Source organism: Petaurus breviceps, unplaced genomic scaffold (assembly GCF_028583685.1).
Source record: "Petaurus breviceps papuanus isolate PSGF00001 unplaced genomic scaffold, PetGlider_PUasm1.0 208, whole genome shotgun sequence".
Classification (NCBI taxonomy): Eukaryota; Metazoa; Chordata; class Mammalia; order Diprotodontia; family Petauridae; genus Petaurus; species Petaurus breviceps.
Genome location: NW_027185852.1, coordinates 21217554 through 21236315, shown reverse-complemented (window position 1 = coordinate 21236315; position 18762 = coordinate 21217554). Strand labels below are relative to the sequence as shown.

The following is an 18762-nucleotide window of genomic DNA, read 5'->3' as shown; positions in this document are numbered from 1 at the left end:
TCTCTCTCTCTCTCTCTCTCTCTCTCTCTCTCTCTCTCTCTCTCTTCCTCTTTCTCTCCCCCTCCCCCCTTCCCACCTGGACTCTATTGCTGTCTTCAGTTAATGCTCATAGTGCAATGGTTCCCTGGCTGCATTTCCCACAGTTCGCTGCTCTCCCTGACAGGTGATGGTGGCCTGTGAAGAAGGCTGGACGCTGACGGGATGCAGCGCCTACTCCCCCGGCCCAAACACACTGGGTGCCTACCCCGTGGACAACACCTGCCTGGTTCAGAGCCATGCCAGCAGCCAAGGAGGGCACCAGGCAGCCGCCATCGTCATCTGCTGCAAGAACAGACAGCTGCCCAGGGACCAGCAGGATTCCCAGTGACAGCTTCCTGGCAGGATTTGTGGCAGAGGGGAGGGAAGAAGGCTCTTCTGTGCTGTGTGTTGGGTCTCGCCCATAGGGTGTCACTGGGACCCTTTTCCCCTTCCGGATTTCCACTTGATTCCTCTGCCCTCCTCTGATCAGTGCCTTGGTGCTGGGCTTGGGCTCTGGCCTCCTTCGACCCTCCTCAAAGGAGGGGCATCCCCCACCCCACCCCCAGGGCTCATGCGCTGAGCAGGCAGCCTTGTGTGAAGTCCTGGGTTCTGGCGATTCCAGGGGGACTGGGAAGACCCTGGAGCATGCCCTATCTATATTCCCTCCTTCTACCCTTTCCTTCACTAGTGGCTTGTTTCTTCCTGCATAAGAAGCTGTTTGCATACTGCCCTCCCCTTAAAATGGCAATCTCTCAGAGGTGGCAGGGACTCCTGAAACCCCTCCCATGGACCACCTCAGTGAGCTGCCCGTAGATCTCTTCCTCTCAGAACCAGGACACAAGCCAAAGGGAGAAGTGCTAGACCATAAAGGGGAGATAACAGAAACATACCTCATCTAGGAATCACAGAGTGTCAGAGCTGGGAGGGGACCTAGAACAGGGGATGTCAGAGCTGGGAGGGGACCTAAAACAGGGAATGTCAGAATTGGGGCGGGGTGGGGGCTTAGAAGGAAGAATGCTGGAACATACAGTACCTATGAATGCCTTCTTTTATCCTGTAAAAGAAGGGGGTGGTTCTCCCCATGAATCCAGGGGGGTTCCATTTCACCCCTGACATTCCATGATTTTGACATGGGGAGTAGGAGATCCCCAGGGCAGGGGAATATGGGAAGGAAGCCATATGGCCTCTCAGTGTCTCCCTCCTTGGACTCGCACCAACTCTCTGGGTCCCAGTTTGGCCATCCAGGCCTGGTGACTTCCCTGAGACCCTCAGGGCTTCTCAGCCCGTGTCTACCTCTGAAATCTGCATCAACTCCCCTGAAGCTGTATTTAGGAGCCAGCCGCCAGAACAAACAAACACTTCCCTGCTTTATCATGCCCAGCTGACACCCAGGCTAAGGTCGTCTAGATTTGCAGACCCGACCCAGACATCTGTAGAGATAGTCTGTAGAGATTAAAGTGGATCCAAGCACTGATTATCATAAATAGCTGTCACCAGCCTTTCTGGTTCTAGGGAACTTTGGTTTCAGACTTCCCCCTTTTCCCCACCACACCCCCTTTGGATGGCAGTGAGCCAGAGTGAAAAGAGCACAGGCAATGGGAACTGGGGGCTCCCTCACTAACTGGGGGACTTTGGGCAAATCCCTTTCAGTCCCTGGGACACAGCTACTTCTGGAAAAAAAAAAAGATGTTGGACGAGGTGTAGATGGTCCCTGAGGCCCCTCCCCCTTTAGATTTATGGTCATCTGAAGGGGGGGGGGACTTAACATGGATAGATTCAAGGAGCCCATGGACTTGGGTTGGAAAAAAAATTGCATCTTATTTACACTAACATTTGGTTTCCTTTATAATCCTGTGCATTTTTATACATTTAAAAACATTCTTACAGAAAGTCAATCAAAAAGCAGTTAAGTGCCTACTATGTGTTATGCTATGCACATAGTAGGCTGGGCAAAGGCAAAAAGTCCCTGCTCTCAAGGAGTTCACAGCCCACTGGGGAGATTGGGGAGCATGCCCACACTGTGCAAACAAGCTCTAGGCAGATTAGATTGGAGATAATCACCAGAGGGAAGGTTCTAGCATTGAGGGAGACTTGAAGATAAGCCTTCAGCTGACACTGGAAGGTGCCAAGGAAGCCAGGATGGAGCTTGGAAGGAGAATTTCCAGCATGGTGGACAGCCAGTGACAAAGCTGAATTCCAAGTCCAGTTCTCTTTGGAGAAATAAGGAGGCAGACCAGGGTCCTTGGAGCACAGATTATGTAGAGGACAGGTAAGGCATAGGAAGATTGGAAAGGGAGGGAGGCACCAGGTCAGAAAGGGCTTTAAAATCTGCCCCTGGAGGTGAAAGAGAGCCCCCAGAGTTGATGTTAAAAAGAGCTGACATGGTCAGGCCTGGGCTTTCAGCTGTCCTGGTCAGCTAAGTGGAAAATGGCCTGGTGGGGGGAGATGGGAGTCAGGAAGACCCATCAGCAGCTGTTGAGGCAGTCTAGATGTGAGGTGCTGGGGCCCTGCACCAGGGGTGGAAGGAGGGTTCAGTGGGCCAGCAGGGGTCAGAAAGAAGGTAAAGTGGCCTTTCTCCAAAGGCCGTGGAGGTAGTGAAGCTTTTCTAGGTGTCTGCTACAGGAGACCAGCCTTTGTTCCCTGGGACAACTTGGGAGTTTCCCCAAGAAGAGTCCTACACAGCTGGACCACAAAAGGAAGATAGTGCCTGGACAGAAAAGTCCTGCCCATAGTTGAGGCTGCAGGAACTTGGGTCACGCCACAGTGGTGGGCCTGGCCAGACCCTTCTCTTCCTCACTCCCCTCCAAGAGAGGCTGGCAGAGCCACCTACAGCAGCTTCCTGGATTCTGGACAGTGTAAGTCCCAGGAAAGTGGTCTTACTGCATCCTGACTTAACTGACCCATCCAGGCCCTTGCCTGAGAGTCCCATGGACAATGACTCAGTCTTTCATCCTGCCTTCACCAAGGACTCTAGAATCCAACAGAAGGCAGCCAAGTCTGTGATTCCTTACTTGACTATGGCTGGTTTGGAAAGATTTCTTGCAAAATAACAGCTCTTTTAGAACGGGTCACAGCTGCCCAACCCCAGTCCCCCCAATTCCTTCCTCATGGGAGGCCAGCTTTGTTCCGAGGGGCCCCAGGCTATCACCATTCACTGTTGGCAGTCATGCTGGAGGCTGCCAACCCTGCTCCCCAACTCCCAGAGATTTCTGGAATCAGCTCTCCCTAGGGCTTTGCTGGAGGTAGGTTTGGGTTTTTTTTTACATAAAGATTAAACTTTTCTAGAATTAGCATTTGACTTTTGTACTTTGAAAGTATTTATTCTGGGTTTTGTAGTCTGTTTTATTATAGAGTGAATTTTAAAAAATAAAGACTTTTAATATGACAAGTGGTCTGTGAATGATGGGGACCATGCGTCTAGAGAGGGGAGAGGTGGGGTGGGGGTGGGGAGGGGGGTGTTGAGAGAAGGGCTGTGCCTGTCAAAGAACAGTCAAAGATCTGATTTCCAGCAATGGACCAGCCAATTAAGTATTTAAGTGCAAGGTGCTAGGGACACAAACACAATTACAAACAACAATAATTAATAACAAAAACAATCCCTGCCTTCAGGGAGCTTATAGTCTATTCATAACATTTTGCAGTTTACAAAGTATTTCTTCTGAGAGCTGCTGCAGTGAATGGATGGATGGATGGACAGATCATTAGATGGATGGATGGACAGATCATTGGATGGATGGATGGATGGATGGATGGATGGATGGATGGATGGATCATTAGATGGATGGACAGATCATTGGATGGATGGATGGATGAAATATACATTTGTTATGCTTCTCATGATCTTTGGAAAGTCCTTTCTCTCTGGGTCAGTTTCCAGAGCAGTAGACAGGACACTGCACTTGGGGTTAGGAAGATCTGGCTTCAAATCCTGCCTAAGACAATACCTTTGTAACCCTGGGCAAGGCCCTGAACTGTTCTGTGTCTCAGTTTCCTCTGGGAGTCCTTCCAGCTTTAAATCTAAGATCTTGTGGAATCTTAGGGGCAGCTAGGGGTGCCATAGTACACAGATTGCTATGCCTGGAGTCAGGAAGACTCATCTTCATAAGTTTGAATCCAGCTTCAGATACTTACTAGCTGGGTGACCCTGAACAAGTCACGTCACCTTGCTTGCCTAAGTTTCCTCATTTGTAAAATAAGTTGGGGAAGGAAATGGTGAACCACTCCCTTGTCTCTGCCAGGAAAACCCCAAATGGGGTCATGGAGAGCCTGGGAACACAACTGAACATCACCTGCATGGATGTAAGGGTTATGGGATTTAAAGATCTTCCATGCCCCATTGGACGTGCTGACGTAGCAGGAAGGGGCGGAGCAAGAGAAAGCGAAAGCCAAGTTAGCGTTCCTGCGGTGGCTGGCGGTGGTTGTAACGGCGGACGGCGGCGGCAGCAGCAGCAGAGGCAGCGGCAGCGCGAAGCCCTTTTTGAGTTAGGACTGCTAAGGACTTTCTGCTAAGGACTCCTGCTGAGCACTGCCAGGGGCCGGAGCTGCTGGGAGCGTGCTTCCAGGATGCTGGGTGGTTGCTGTGCGTGGGGAGAGGAGGACCTTTGCCTGAGGTAGCCTGTTCTGTTTTAAAGGCTTGAAAATGTGGGTGCTTTCTACTTTATCTATCTGTGCCAATATCATAACTACTCTGATGGCTTTCACTTTCTGGTTTTGGGACTCAGTCTTTTGGTATCTTAATAATAAATTTTCTAGTTTATTTCCCCATATGGCAAGCATGACGTATTTTGTGATGGATAATTATATCAGCATATTTGTAATCTCTATAGGCATTGTGAATATGGCATTGCTGATACAATGGAATGCAGGGATTGGGCTGGAGTAGAAGACACTAAGGTATAGAATGAGGACTCCCTCTGAAGTCAAAGAGCCTGGAATCCCCTCTCTTCTGATGTGACCTGAGCCTCAGCATCCTTATTTTAAGGGAACCAATGTGATGGAGAGCAGGTTGAACTTGAAGACAAAGACTTGGATTAGAATCCCACTACTATGACTGTGGGCCGGTCTCTGAACCTCTCTGTGTCTCAGTTCCCTCATCTGTGAGACGGGGGCAAAAAAATATCCATTGAACCCATATATTTGAAGAGGCAGAAAAGTGAGGAGAGAGTGCACCTGTCCCAGAAATGGGACCCGGCCTGCTCCAAAGCAGAGACACCGGATGAAAAGGCAACGCTGGGGCATCTGAGTGGAGTTTTCAGTTTTAACAGCTTAAAACTCCACCGGGTCTTTTGATAGAATCAGTCACCACATGAAGTAGCACAGAGAGAAAAGAGAAGAGGGTCCATAACCGAGCCTTGGGGAAGCCCTACTATGAGTGGGCATGAGCCGTTTGAGGATCCAGCAGAGAAGACTGATGAGGCTGGGTCATACAAGTGAGAGGACCAGGAGAGAGTGGTGCTGGGAAAACCTAGAGGGAAGAGAGTATCAGAGAGATCAAGAGGGCTGGTGGTCAAGGATGAAGATTAAGAAGAGGCCAGGGACAGTCTGGGGGGAACAATGCGGACAGAAGCCAGACTGTAGAGCGTTAAGACAATGAGAAGGAAGCCAATGAAGGAGCCTCCTCCAGACGGCTTTCTCAAGGAGTGAAACGAAGGAGAGATATGGGGCAAAAGTGAGAGGGAAGGATGAAGCCAGGGGTTTCTGAGGCTGGGGGGGGGACGGGGACGTGGGAGGTTTTATAGGTGGTCAGAAAGCAGGGGAAAAGAAAGTAAGGATGATAGGGAGAACGATCGGCTGGAGATGGCATCTCTTCTCCAGCTGAGGAGGAATTTTTTTTAAATGCTGAGATGAAAATTTAAAAAGTTTTGTTAACTGTCTTGCAAAAACTGCTTTGCATTCTGATGAGGCTTGAATATCAACCTCACAGTGAATTGTGATCATAAGTATAAGTTAAGTCAAGAAACATTATTAAGCACTTATTTACTAGGCACTTTGGAGACAAAGAAAGGCACACTACAGTCCCTGCCCTCAAGGGGTCAAAATCTAACGGTTGAGACAACGTGCAATTACGTAAAAACAAGGGCAGGCAAACCAGCCTGGGCAAAGCATCCAGACATCCTACAGCACAGACAGGAGGTAGCCAAAGCACCGCCACCATCACCTTGACTCCCATCTCCCCTCAGATAGCCTGGGACCCTGAGCTCAAGAGCCTTGGGGATAGACATGCTTCCTGTGCAGGGTCCCCAGTCATGACTCTGGGCAGCCACCCCCATGGAGGCATAGTCTGGGGGCTGACCGCTTCAGTCACAACTACTGAACACCCAGAAAGGAAGGTTCCAGCTTTAAGGAAGACAGACAGGTTTCTGGCAGAGGATGAGGTTTTGACTAAAACTAGAAGGAAGCCAGGCAAGTCGGGAGGTAAAGATGAGGGAGCTACTTCCAGCCATGGAGGACATGCAGTGTCTTGTGTGAGGAACACCAGGGAAGCCAGATCATTAGACTGTAGAGGGGAGTGTGGTTTAAGAAGTTACTGAATGTTGTTACTTATGTTAATACTAAACCAACTTCTCTTCTTTTTCTCTCCTTTCTTTGCCTTTAGTAGGTGATCTTTCACTGGATAAACGTTGTGCTTTCATATCATTGATAGAGTTTTGGGGAGGACAGCAACTTCTTAATTCTTCTTCTTAGATTTTTCCCATTGTTTTTTTTAGCATTATTTATGTCTTTAGATCCTAAGTCACTTATCCTAGTATTTTCTCTCCCCCCACCCCAGTTCCTCCAACAGGCTTTTACATTTAGAAACTGGATTTTATCTGGAAAGGGTAAGGTGCTGGGGACGTATCGGAGCAGACTGTTGAGAAGACTTAAGTACAGAACATGACGGAACATCGACTTCACTGGACTGAGGGACGTTTGGGCACTATCGTGATTAGGAAACACTGGTAAGCCTTCAAGTCTCAGGTCATTTGGCTGAGCCCTGGCCATTATTATCCAATCCAGAGCACCATGATGGGATGGCAGAAAGAGCAATGGACTGAAAGCCAGGAAGTCCCGGTTCCAGCCCTAGCTCTGCCCCCAGTCTTGTGGGCATTGAGGAGTCATTGATTCTACTCCTTGACCTTAAGCTTCTTCCTGAAGGAAAATGAGAGTATTGGAGCAGATGACCTTTGGGTTGCCTCTCAGCTCTGGTATTTCAGGATTCCAAGATTCAATTTAAAGGCTAGATTCTTGTGAAAATCAGTCAAAACACACTTTCTGAGTTCCACATACTGAGCTAAGTGCTGAGAATACAAAGGAAGGCAGAAACCATTCCCTGACCTCCAGGAGTTCATAGTCTAGGAGAGGAGCACCACATGACTAGGCACAGATACACGGGGAGGCGCCAGCAGCTTCCTCCTGCAGGGGAGAGGTCAGCTGAGATCTGAAGGGAGCCAGGGACACTAGGAGGCAGAGGCAGAGGGGCAGAGCACTCGGGGCACTGGTCACAGCCAAAGCAAAGGTGTGGGGATAGGAAATAGTGGTGTTTTCTAGGAAGGCTAGAACGCTGCTGCTGCTGGATCACAGTGTGTGAAGAGGTCAGTACAGACCGGAGAGGTAGCAAGGGGTCATTAATGCACGTTAGAGGCCAACAGAGCAGTTTACATTTGATCCTGCAGGTAGCAGATACTGGACCTTACTGACCCGGGTCATAACATGCTAGGACCTACAAATAACCACAGCGGTCAGTCAACACGAGGATAGAGACCAAGTGGGTTATTGCAGAGGGTGAGAGAGTCTAAGCTAGGCTTGGGGACGGGTGCTCCAGAGTATCTCTGGGCTGCTTAACTATTACAAGGACCAGCCTTCTCCTAGGATCCCGTCAGATGCAGAACTCTGGCTCTACCAGTCACTTAACAGCTGCATAGTCACTGGCTGGTGAATCCCTCTCCTGACCTCATTTTTCCTCTTCTCTAAAACTAGATAATATCCACACCACTCCGAAGACTGGCAAATATCTACATGTGTGTATGTATGCATATGTACTGCCCCCCCCATATTATTTTCCCATTTTCAAATGAGGAAATTCAAGTTCAGTAACTCACCCAATCACCCCCATCCCCTTCTGCTTTGTAGACCCTCCCAGTCCCTCAAACCAGTTTTCAGTCTACTTGAGGCCCTTCCCTAGGGAAAGCCCCCACTAGTGAGGGAGTTTCTGCACCCCCGAGTTGCCTGCACTGAGAAAATCAAGAAGCCCAGTCCCTATGCCCACACTTTCCATTCAAGATGTTCAGATTGTGCCCCAGTAGAATGTAAGCTCTTGAACCGCCCAGCTGGCATTAAAGGGGCATGACTCTGGTTGTTGCCCCCGAGATCCATGGCACCTCCCCATCTGACAGGTAACTAAGATCTTCCCCAGATGTCTCCCCTAAGCCTTGCATGTTATTTAATAAACGATTCATTAATTCATTCAAATGCTATAGTTCAGAGGAAAGATGTTGGCGTGGACTGATGAGGCTTGGGAGGGGGTGGTTAGACCAATTTCCAAGGGACAGGGCTTGGATTTATGTCCTGGGGGAGAATGTCCCAGCTGGGGCTGTTGAACAAGAGGTGAGAATGTTGAAGACCCTGGAACAGAAAGCGAGGCTCATGTGGACAAGAGATGAACGGCCTGACTTGGGTAAATGCCTGTTTGGAAACAGATTTGACTCCCAGCTCCGACGGCAATTGGGCCCATGGTCTTGTCCTCTCAGGCCTCAGGGCTTGGTCCCACTTCCCATTAAAAATACAGAAGCATCAGGCAGACCCAACTCTACTTTTTTGAAAAACTTTATTTTATGCTCCAAGAAGCCATGAGAATTCTGCCAGCCTTAACACCAACAGTGAATTCATATTCTCCACTAGCAGACCCTTCCCCACCCCTTTGCAGGACTCCCTCCCGCTGGGCCCTGCACACGCCTCAGGCGGTCGGAGGGTCTGGCTGTGGGGGGCCGATGCTCCAGGAAGCCTGTCACCACCAGCATGGGGTCGGCACACAGGAGGAGACGTCCTCGAAGCTCTGTCTTCATTGAGAACGTCCTGAGTACACAGCAGAGTGAGTTGTGCAATTCCTGCTTGACGGCAGCCCGCTTTGAAAGATTTATAAAAACGTTTTCATCCACAAAATTGGCAGTAGAAATGACAACTCTTTCAACCTAAGCCTGTCACAGCTACTTTTGTTGAGTTACATTAAAAAAAAAAAAAGTCATCAGCAGGTTTCGTGGCTACGGCAGCCGGAAATTTGAGTCTTTACTCATGTGAGTGAAAACGACCCCCATCGACTGCACCAGCAAACGGGAGTCGTGCGATCCCGCCTTGGGTGACAGTGAAGGCAGCCCGTGGGCTGTGCGAGGAAGGCGTTGTTTCCATAGGAAATAATGGGAGCCGCAGCAGTGACCCTTCCACTCCTGAGAAAGCGAGGTTGGCCATCCCAGCACACATTGCCAGAGCAGCCAGAAGCAGTGAGGCGGTGGGTGACCCCTGCACCCCAGGGGCTGGGGAGGAAGAGAGCTTACACCTTCACTGAAAACTAGGTTCCAAACATCCCATTGGGGACCTCGAGAACAACGGACAACTCGTCACCCGTGCTGCCATCCCCATCACACAGGCGGCAGCAAGCTCCCCACCAGCGCCGTCCCCCTGAGGGAGCGACACAGCTCCATCGATAAAACCCATGGCAAGGTCGGCCCTCGGTGAGACGCCTGCCCGTCCGCCCCCCACAAGGCACTCGGGGGCTACACGAGCCCCGACGCCCTCCCTGCCTCAGGCTCGGGATCCTAGCATGGTGCTTCATGTGGTCCAAAGTAAGGCAGAAAGTGTAAATCAAGGAACGGGGGACTGAAGGTGGACAGGGCAGGAGGGGTGTATCACCATCTGAATGGCCTTTGGGGCTCACTCCGGCTGCTGCGTTTCTAACCGTTCTGTCTGCTCATAAGAAAACGGAACAAGAAAAATCGTACTATCTTTTCCTTATAGTAAAATTGCTATAAACCCACACAACAGCGGTTCTCCCCCTCCCCCCAACTCAAAAGCTTCTCATTGCATACAACTGGTTCCAACTCTGTGTTTGAAGACAAAGCGAATGATTGCGATCACTTGATTTAAACTACAGTTTATTCAATATGTCTCCAGGTGTTAAAAAAGAGGATCTGATGGAGTCAATAAAATTGAATCTTAAAGTGCCTTTTGGGGAGTTGCTTTTTTTTTTGAACGAATCAGCTTGTTTTTTTCAGCGCCCAGCATCCAATGGCGCAGCCCTGTATGAATCGGAGAACGGGGTCTTTTTTATCGCTCTGTACAATCTGAACGACATTAGAAAATTACCATGAAGAGCCAAGAGACTCCTCCACGTGACCCCCAGGCTGGGGGAGCTCTGTACAAACGGGGAAGGAGACATATTCAATACCAAGGCTCTGTGTAACCCGGGCGCTACCACATCACAAGCAAAAGCACGTCTGTATCACATCTGTCCGTCACTTGGGAGCGTGCCCCCTCCCTCAAGGCTGCCCGTTCTGCTTTTCCTCTTCGGTATCAAGGCCAGGGCAGAGCGATTCCTCTGGCAGAGTCACAGAAAGCGACGTGTCTACACTCATTTATGTTCACATAATGAAAATTTCGACCATGAGCTTTATTTGATAAAACCTTGACAAAAACTGCTGTCGGCATCGGGGGGGCCGGCTGCCCTTGGTGCGGCTGCATCTGGCTCTGGGGTCTCCCCTGCTCACGTCTTCCTTCTCTCAGATGAAGGGGACTTCTCGTTAAGAGTACACCATCCTCCAAAGTCACCTCAGTCTACCCAAGTTCCACTTCCAGGCCTTTCACAAAGACGAGATTCTGGTTTCAGAAAGGGGCCAAGCATCGAGGAGGCGGCTGGACCGGGCTCAGTGGTGAGTCTGGGACCTTCCTCTAAGGGTCCACGTCGTCCAGGTCACTCCTTGACTCGCCAATCATCATGGGAGACTCTGAGCCCTTAGGAAAAAAAGGAAACAAAAAGACCCGTCTAAGAGGTGCCTGGGAAAGCGCTTTTAGTCAGTGCTCTGAGGTCTCTCCCAGCACGACTGCCAACGGCATCCTATGGTCATGCTGGGGCTCAGTCTCCCCCCAAGGGCCAGCGCCAGCCTCCGAGGGGGCAGGAGCTGGGGGCAGTGCAGGGAAAGACTTCTACTCAGCTACAATTCTCCCTTCCATCTGAAGCTGATCCCCAGCTTCCTCTTTGGAAGAACAAGTGGATCAGTACCCTGGCATTGCTAAGGTCTGTCCCAGCTCTGGCCCAGCATGGCGGCATGCCAGGAGCTCTGGTGGTCCTGGGGGGCTCAGCACACCTGGCTGTGTGATCCTGTCGGGCAAAGCCAAGCTTCACCAGGTCTTTGCTTTCTTATCTGCAAAATGGGGACGGTAATATCTGCACTATTACTCCACATGCCTGTTTGGTGAGAGCTTTGTAACCTTAAAGCATTTCACTAGAAATGGCAGCAATCCTGATTGCTCAAGAGTACAGAATGACAAAAGCCGGTTCCAGTGCAATGTTCTGTGGCTCCTGAACCAATCACGTTCATTTGGCCACAGAAAACACTGGGGCATTTTGGGATTAAAAAAGAGGAAATCATGCCTGGTTTCAAAATGAAAAACAAACCAAAGCTATGACACATAGCAAGCATTTTAACAGGAGTAACTTCACATTTAATATCCTAGAAGGGAAAGTGTTAGCAGCATCAACCTCTTCTCATGGAAATCCTATTCAGCCTGGGTGGAATGCCTCAGAGCTCCACAGGAGGGAGGCTCCCACCCATCAAGGTTCCCGGTAGGTCTTGGAGAATGCCTAGAAGTGACGGCGCCACCTTTATGATGGATTCAATGGATAAATTAAGATGGGTCTCCCCCATCACAAAGACTCCTAGGAACTCAGGAGCTCTGGTTTCCCCAAGATAAGACTAGCCATGGCCAATGACCACAGGTGACAGATACAGAACGGGATGTGACGTCGGGCGTTATCAATCCTAACCTGACTCCTTTTACAAGTGAAGAAAACTGAGGCCCTGAAGAAATCCCTTTTGGGATTTGGACTGACCCTCTCTAACTCCTGACATATGTCTTCTATCCACTGGAGCCCACTATGGGTTTTGCCTGTTGTTTCTGACAAGCTGCTTCCCAGGCATGTCCAGGAACCTGTTCAGCCTGTTCCTGGCCTCCAGAGCGCCGACTGGCCATTGCCAAGCCATGCTGCCCCTCTCTTCGGTCCTGTGGGCGCTCCCCAAAGAACGGTGGCTCTCTGAGCACAAGAGTGATCTCCCCACAGGGCGGCTGGGTGGTGCAGTGAGTAAAGCGCCAGCCCCGGAGTCAGGAGGATCTGAGTTCGGTTCCTGCCTCAGACACTTAACACCCACAAAAAACCCCAAAAAACTAGCCGTGTAACCTTGGGCAAGTTACTAAACTCCCAATTGCCCTCCAAAAGGCAAAAAAAAAAAAAAAGTAATCTCCCCTGCCTGCCTCTAAGTAGAGAGTGCATGCGTGTATGTGCATGTGTGCATCCACTTCACGCTGGTGTTCCCACTGTGACTCCGGGGAGGCGTTGTGGGTGTGGTGCTGCACGCTGTGCCCTGCCCCCCACCGCCTCCCTGTGATCCTGGGTGTAGTCCTGCAGCCAAGCCCCGCCCCCACCCCACTGTGATCTCCCTGGGAAGAGCCTGGCTTTACCTGCTGGAGGTGTCTTTCTCCATTCTCATTAGCAGGACTGCTTTCCGACCCGTTACTGCTTCCTGACTGATCCTTCTCATTCAGCAAAGCTGTGGCATAAGCCAAAGTGTCCTAAAGGAGAATTCCAACAATGAATTAACAAGATGCCTCTCCTTAGCCCGTGTGCCCCAATGGAATCACTGGATCTTAACCAATGGTTTCCACTTGGGACAGGGCAGGGTGAGTGCTCGCTGCCAAAGCAAAGATCCCCCATCTCCCAGGGCTGGCCCACTGGCCAGCCTGCGCCTGGGGGCTAGGGAGGTGAGAAGGGACAGCACATTCATGGAACAAGGTGGGAGCCGGGCAAAGGTCTCTAAGGAAATGGGCAGAGGAGAGGCTGCTTCAGCTGCAGAGATCGGAGAAGGCTCCTGGGAAAGGTGAGACAGAGGCTAGACCGTGCTGCCGGGCTGTCTGAGGAGCCCAAGGGGGGCAGGCTAGCTCATACAGCAGGACATTCCTGCAGAGAGGGCCCCCAGCAAGACGGGCATCCCCAGGTGACCAGGGTCAGCACAGCACCCACCTGAGCAGAAATAGTGCGCTGAAAGGTTTTTCCAGTTGAGGTTTCATTAGATATATTACTTTGCGGGACCCAATAATGTTCAGACATCTAGAAAATTCAAAATGAAATTACAAAGGTACCAATCAGAAGGGCCTGATCCCACCATCTGCACACCACCATGGCTCTCTGGGAGGCCAGAGGGCACCCATGGGGCTCCCGAGACAAGGGCCTGCCTGTCCGCCCCTCTCTACCCCTTCAGGGACACTTCTGCTTCCATCACAGGCTGGCCCCAGGGACATGACACCCGGGACCCCCAGCCTCAGCCCTGCTAGCTCGCTCCCAGCCTGGGTACCTTCTTCTGTAGCCACTGTACAGCCCAGCTCCAGTGGTGGGAATTCTCCTTGAAGTATTCCTTGGCGGCAGGGCACCTGGGGACATAAGACAGTGGTCGGCTGAGGCCCGGGTAAGCCTTCGGCCCTGGACAGTGACCACCCCATGCAGACACTACTGCTGACAATGCTGGGTGAATGGTTACCATCTCCTGCCCACGTTAAACATAGTGGCCTCTCTAAAGTCTGAAGAGGGAGGGGGAGAAGGCACCAGAGATGCCGAGTCAGAAGCCTGGGGTTCTGACTGAGGCCATTCTCTCTGTCCCTCAGTTCCCCAATCTGAGAAATGGGAAGAACACAGAATCTTTGTAAAATCAGTTGAATTAATACACGTAAAACACTTTGTAACAAGTGCTGTGTAAATGTATCATATACAAATCTGATCCACACTTGCACCGAAATGAGTAAAAAACGCTAGTCACCAATTTTGGTTTGTTAAAACAACATTTGATACTTCTCTTTTTAGATTTTAACTGATCCCTGGTTTTTCTATCATCACTATTTCTATCCATCTCTTCCTAGAGAATTATGCCTTTAAACCACAAACACAAAAAGAAAACCCAGAGGAAAAAACCATGCCACGCTAAGCAGAGCAAGCCCATGCACCCCATTAGAAGGCCGTAATGTTTCTGCCCCCAATGCAGGGGCCTGCACCTCTTCCCTCCTCTGGGGAGCCTTTCATGGGTGAGGGGTTAAGGTGACCAAGGTGCCTAGGCACGTGTAGACCAAACCCAATCAGGATGTGGTCTTCCAAGTCAGTAAGTGGCTGGCATAACAGGATGTCTATCAGCATCTGAGCTCGCTGATGTCTGTTGGAACTCCTAGGGAGGAGACTCTCCCTCGGTGCAGATAGGTACCCACTCTGACATTTTCTGCTGGGGCACCAAGATGGGGTGGTGAAGGGGCTAGGAGCCATCAGGGGAAGGACCTGAAGCTGCCTCTCTGTATGACATCTTCTAAAGAGCCTTCTCAATGCTGTTGATACTGCACATCCAGCTATCTCCCTGGATCCTGAAAATGTCTGTTTAAAGCAGCAGACAAGATGAACAAAGTGGCCTCAGGGAGTCACTTCACCCCTGTCAGACTCGGTTTCCTCTGGTGTAAGATAAGGAAAGTAACAGCCCCACCCCCTAAGACAAAACAGGGAACTTGGGAGTGTTCTCTCCAGAAAGGCCTCAGTTCACACTCACTTCTGCGCCAGGGTCACGAGGAACTTGACACACTGATAGCAGCGGCTGCTGTCCACATGATTGCTGTGGTGCATCAAGGCTGGGGAGGAAAACGGGACTGTGAACATCACACAGCAACCATGACCTCAAGCAAGAGCCCCCAGCCCCAAAGTCTTGTGGTGATGCCTCCTAGAAGGGACAGCTTCCCCTGGCCCTGTGGCTCAAAGCCCTGTCCTCAACTGAATGTTTCAAGAAATAAAAGAAAAAATGTGTTTAAAAAGTCAGGTTGCTGGGGGCAGCTAGGTGGTGCAGTGAATAAAGCATCGGCCCTTGAGTCAGGAGGACCCGAGTTCGGTTCTGGCCTCAGACACTTCCCACACAAAAAAAAACTAGCTGTGTAACCTCAGACAAGTTACTTAACCCCAATTGCCCTCCAAAAAGGCAAAAAAATAATAATAATAAAGTCGGGTTGCATTCATATGGCCAGCATCCCTGGCCCCAAACCGTCCCCTCTGTCCTAATGCTGGGAACAGGGCAACCATAAGCCTCCAGCACTGGTCCCCAAGAGGGCCAGGGGCACAGCAAGACCCTCAGTGGTAGGCAAAGCCCTGAGGGCAAGAAAGGGACCTGAGCCTTGGGAAACGTATGGCCCAGCTCCAAGCACTTCATGTAAAATGGATGGAGGGGAGTTGGATCTGAAAACTTGTCCTATTTTTTAAAATAGGAATTTTTCTACGATCTGTCTAAAAATGAAGCTTTAATTTAGAAGGTAAAGCTTTTAAATCAGTAACAGATTTCACTACTCCCTGTTATAAACCAAGTGAAAGAATTTTATTTTCAAGGGTAGTGAGAGTGGCCAGATACCTTCCTACCTGAGGAGGGGGCGAGATTCAAAGCAAGAAGGCACAGATACCTCCAACCAAGTTTTGGCAGTAAGACCTCCCTCAGCTGTCCTGGCGCACTCAAGGTAGGAGGGCATACTGCATACTCACACTAGTGCAGGGGTGGGGAGCCTCAGGCCCGAGGCCACATGTGGCCCTTTAGGTCCTCGGGTGCAGCCCTCTGGCTCATGAATCCAAACTTCACAGAACAAATCCCCATAAAAGGATGGGTACCTAGATGGCCACAGGCTCCCCACCCCCGGGCTAGAACAATATCCTAAAGATGCCATTAAAAGGGAAAGGCCTACTGCTACAAAAACACTGATGGACCTTTACCTTCCATAGCATGATGTTGGGCCTGGTCTAGCCTACTGCCTGTTGAACTAGGTGGGGAGAGGATGAACAAAGCATGAGATGAGAACTGGCAGCAGCCCCAGGAGGACAGGAGAGCAGGGAACCTCTGGAGGACGTGGCCTCCTGCTGAGGACTCCTCGACCAGGCTCTGGCCAGGCCATGATCTGAGGGAGCCTGTCTCACCCCTTAATGCGCTGACAGCGTGAGAGATAAGGAAGACTGATATGTATGAAGTGCTTTGAGGTTTGCAAAGCTCTGTCCAAAGAAATACAGGAAGGCACAGCAAATGACAGAGATGGGAAAAAAACAGACTTACAACATATACAATGATAACATTAAAAAATAACAGCAACCAAATGTGAAGGATGCAAAATGAAGAGTGGATGTGCAAATGGCAGCCTAGAAAACATCAGCATAAATCTCTGAACCCTTTAAAAACAAAACAAACCACAGAATAGTTCACGGGTCAATAATTTCTTTGCTCTGGAAATTCCCTCAAGCAATGTGGCTCCAAAGAACAGCCTGGAAACTGGGATCAGAGGCCAGCTCTCCGGCTGTAGACATGGTTTTTTGTTTATGTGGATGTTTTGGTGGAAGGTTATTTACTTTATGAAAAAACTATCTGGGGTGTTCTTAGTGGCCTTCTCTGAGTTTCATTCCCCTGGCTGGAAGGTTCTTGAGATAAATGAGAAAGGGGCAGAAAAGACTGAGTTTGACATCTTTTGACACACCAGTGTGACTGCCCAAGACACCCCTTTCACAGAGCTGGGGCCACTTGCCTACTAGGCCATTCTCCGTCTCAAAAGCAAATTTGACCCGTTCTACTTGAAGAGGGTCTTCAATGACCTGGAAAGAGAAAGGAACATAGGGTGAGGCTTGGGGAAAGTCCCTGGAAGAAAGAGTTCAAGTCCCACCCATTTGGCACATGGCTAACAACTCCCCTTGGTTTCTGAAGCAACTAAACCACAAAAATACAGGACTCATCTAGTATCAGAACCAGAAGGAATCTCAGGAAGTGTATAGTCCAACCTCTTCCTTTGACACAAGATGAAACTGAGGCAGAGACAGGGAAAGTAATTTGTTATGGAACTTAAACTGCAAATGAACAAAAGCTTCCTAACCCATAGGACCCTCGGCAGAGGGCAAAGCCCTGTGTGCTTGCTGAACTGATTTAATGGCTCTGTCCTTCGTGGCACTGCCCACTCCCTGGTCTTTGCTCTGCCCCTTGGGCCCCTCTTCAATGGTGCAAGTGGGAAGGGGCAGGTTCCCACTGTGCTGCTCAGGCTCCTTCATGCAGTGTGACTGGGGTGTGATCTCCAGGACGGTGGCCATGCTGGCCCTGCCCGTGGTGCTGAGCTGGGAGGTGCTCATTCATTTACTGTGTCACATGCAACTTCAACAGCAACCTTTCCTACAGCAGCTGGAGGAGGAAGGCTCACGTCTCGAGCCAACATCTGCCTCTGCCTGCTCTCCTCTCCGACCCGAGCAGACCAATTCTCTTTCCTAGCTGGCAGCCCTTTCAAATGCTGAGAAGACAACTATCAAATCTGACCCAAAGTCTTCCCTTCCACACTAAACATTCCCAGGCCAGTCAGCTTCTTCTGGATATGTTCCTAAAAGTGGTGCCAAGAACCAGACGTGACATTCAACAGTGACCCATCTCCTTCCTTCTGCCCATTAGGCCTCCCTTAATATAGCCAAAGACCAAGCTAACACAATCGTATAATGGCACACTATTGTGCCTATATGGAGCCTGTGATCCACTAGAAGCCCCTCCCGAATCTGTCCTGAAGCCATGGACTTTCTGAACCCAAGAACACACTTTGGATGAATCCTATTAGATCTGGCTCATTGTTTGCACACATAACTTCCCTCATACTGTCTTTCCAATAACACCGTCTAAGACCAAAAGCCATTTTATGGGCATAGCGGGAAGTCAAGGTGTGGGAGTCTGGTCTGCGCACTAACAGTGATGCTCTTGAGGGCCGCCGGAGCCTGAGGACATGCCCAGTGAGTCCTTGGCCAGGAAGCCTCACTCCCCACGCTGCCCGGTCCTTTAGCCGTGGTGCCACCTGCCCTGTGATCACATTAGTTCTTTTTGTAGAGTATAGTGTGGAGGCCAAAAAATCTAGGAAGACCGTCATTTTAAGAACGATCTTGCCTCTTTAATACAGCTGGAGCCCTAAAGCCTAGAAGAAGGGGGAAGCAGGACTACTGCAAGCCAAGCTTGCCCTGCCACAGCATTCACAGCAGTGGAGGGAAGGGACACTGGTTTCTGGCTGTCACTCTCGGCCCTCTGATGCACAAGGGCACACAAATGGTATGAGTGTAAAGAGGACGATCTACGTCTCCTGCCCCCTAAGACTGTCTACGAATAAGAGGGAGAGAATACCGCCCCGCCATCATAGCAGAGATGACGCCGGCACACAAGCTGGCAAACCAGTTTCCAAGATGTGATTTTAGCAAAGTGAAAGAAGAAAGCACATGTGGGCCCCAAACCCGAAGGAGAAATCAGGCAAGGGAAGTCATGGCCAAGCGCACAGGCAGCAGAGGTGTGGCGGCTGGAGAAGGCCCGGGATTAGGACTCGGGAGGCCTCGCTCACTGGCTAATGACCTGGGGCTGTCCCTGAGGACCACGGGCCCCAGAGCAGCGTCTGCCTGGCTGCCACCGTTCTCTAACACTGAGCTCTGAGCACCAAGCAGCAGAA

At 50.4% G+C, this 18762-nt stretch overlaps 2 protein-coding genes across 3 annotated transcripts in view; one reads left to right on the top strand and one right to left on the bottom strand.

Annotated features, from left to right (window-relative positions):
* Nucleotides 1-3406, top strand: part of LOC138165310 (proprotein convertase subtilisin/kexin type 9-like) — a 31098-nt gene extending 27692 nt beyond the window's left edge. Inside the window, exons 12-13 of one of the 2 annotated variants that reach the window (XR_011169337.1) lie at nucleotides 164-430; nucleotides 1400-3406. Coding sequence is in view for 1 of the 2 variants with exons in the window: in XM_069093493.1 (XP_068949594.1) it covers nucleotides 164-367 (204 nt within the window). In the remaining variant the exon portion in view is untranslated. Of the gene's footprint in view, nucleotides 1-163 lie in introns of both variants that reach the window. The other variant, XM_069093493.1, reaches the window with a different exon arrangement.
* A 5398-nt stretch (nucleotides 3407-8804) lies between these two features.
* The window catches only part of LOC138165309 (ubiquitin carboxyl-terminal hydrolase 24), a 151574-nt gene continuing 141616 nt past the window's right edge, over nucleotides 8805-18762 (bottom strand). The window contains exons 63-68 of the mRNA XM_069093492.1: nucleotides 16834-16900; nucleotides 14841-14919; nucleotides 13614-13689; nucleotides 13283-13369; nucleotides 12724-12834; nucleotides 8805-10998 (exon numbers count right to left, since the gene is read on the bottom strand). Of these exons, the coding sequence (XP_068949593.1) occupies nucleotides 10936-10998; nucleotides 12724-12834; nucleotides 13283-13369; nucleotides 13614-13689; nucleotides 14841-14919; nucleotides 16834-16900 (483 nt within the window). The 3' untranslated portion in view covers nucleotides 8805-10935. The remainder of the gene's footprint in view (nucleotides 10999-12723; nucleotides 12835-13282; nucleotides 13370-13613; nucleotides 13690-14840; nucleotides 14920-16833; nucleotides 16901-18762) is intronic.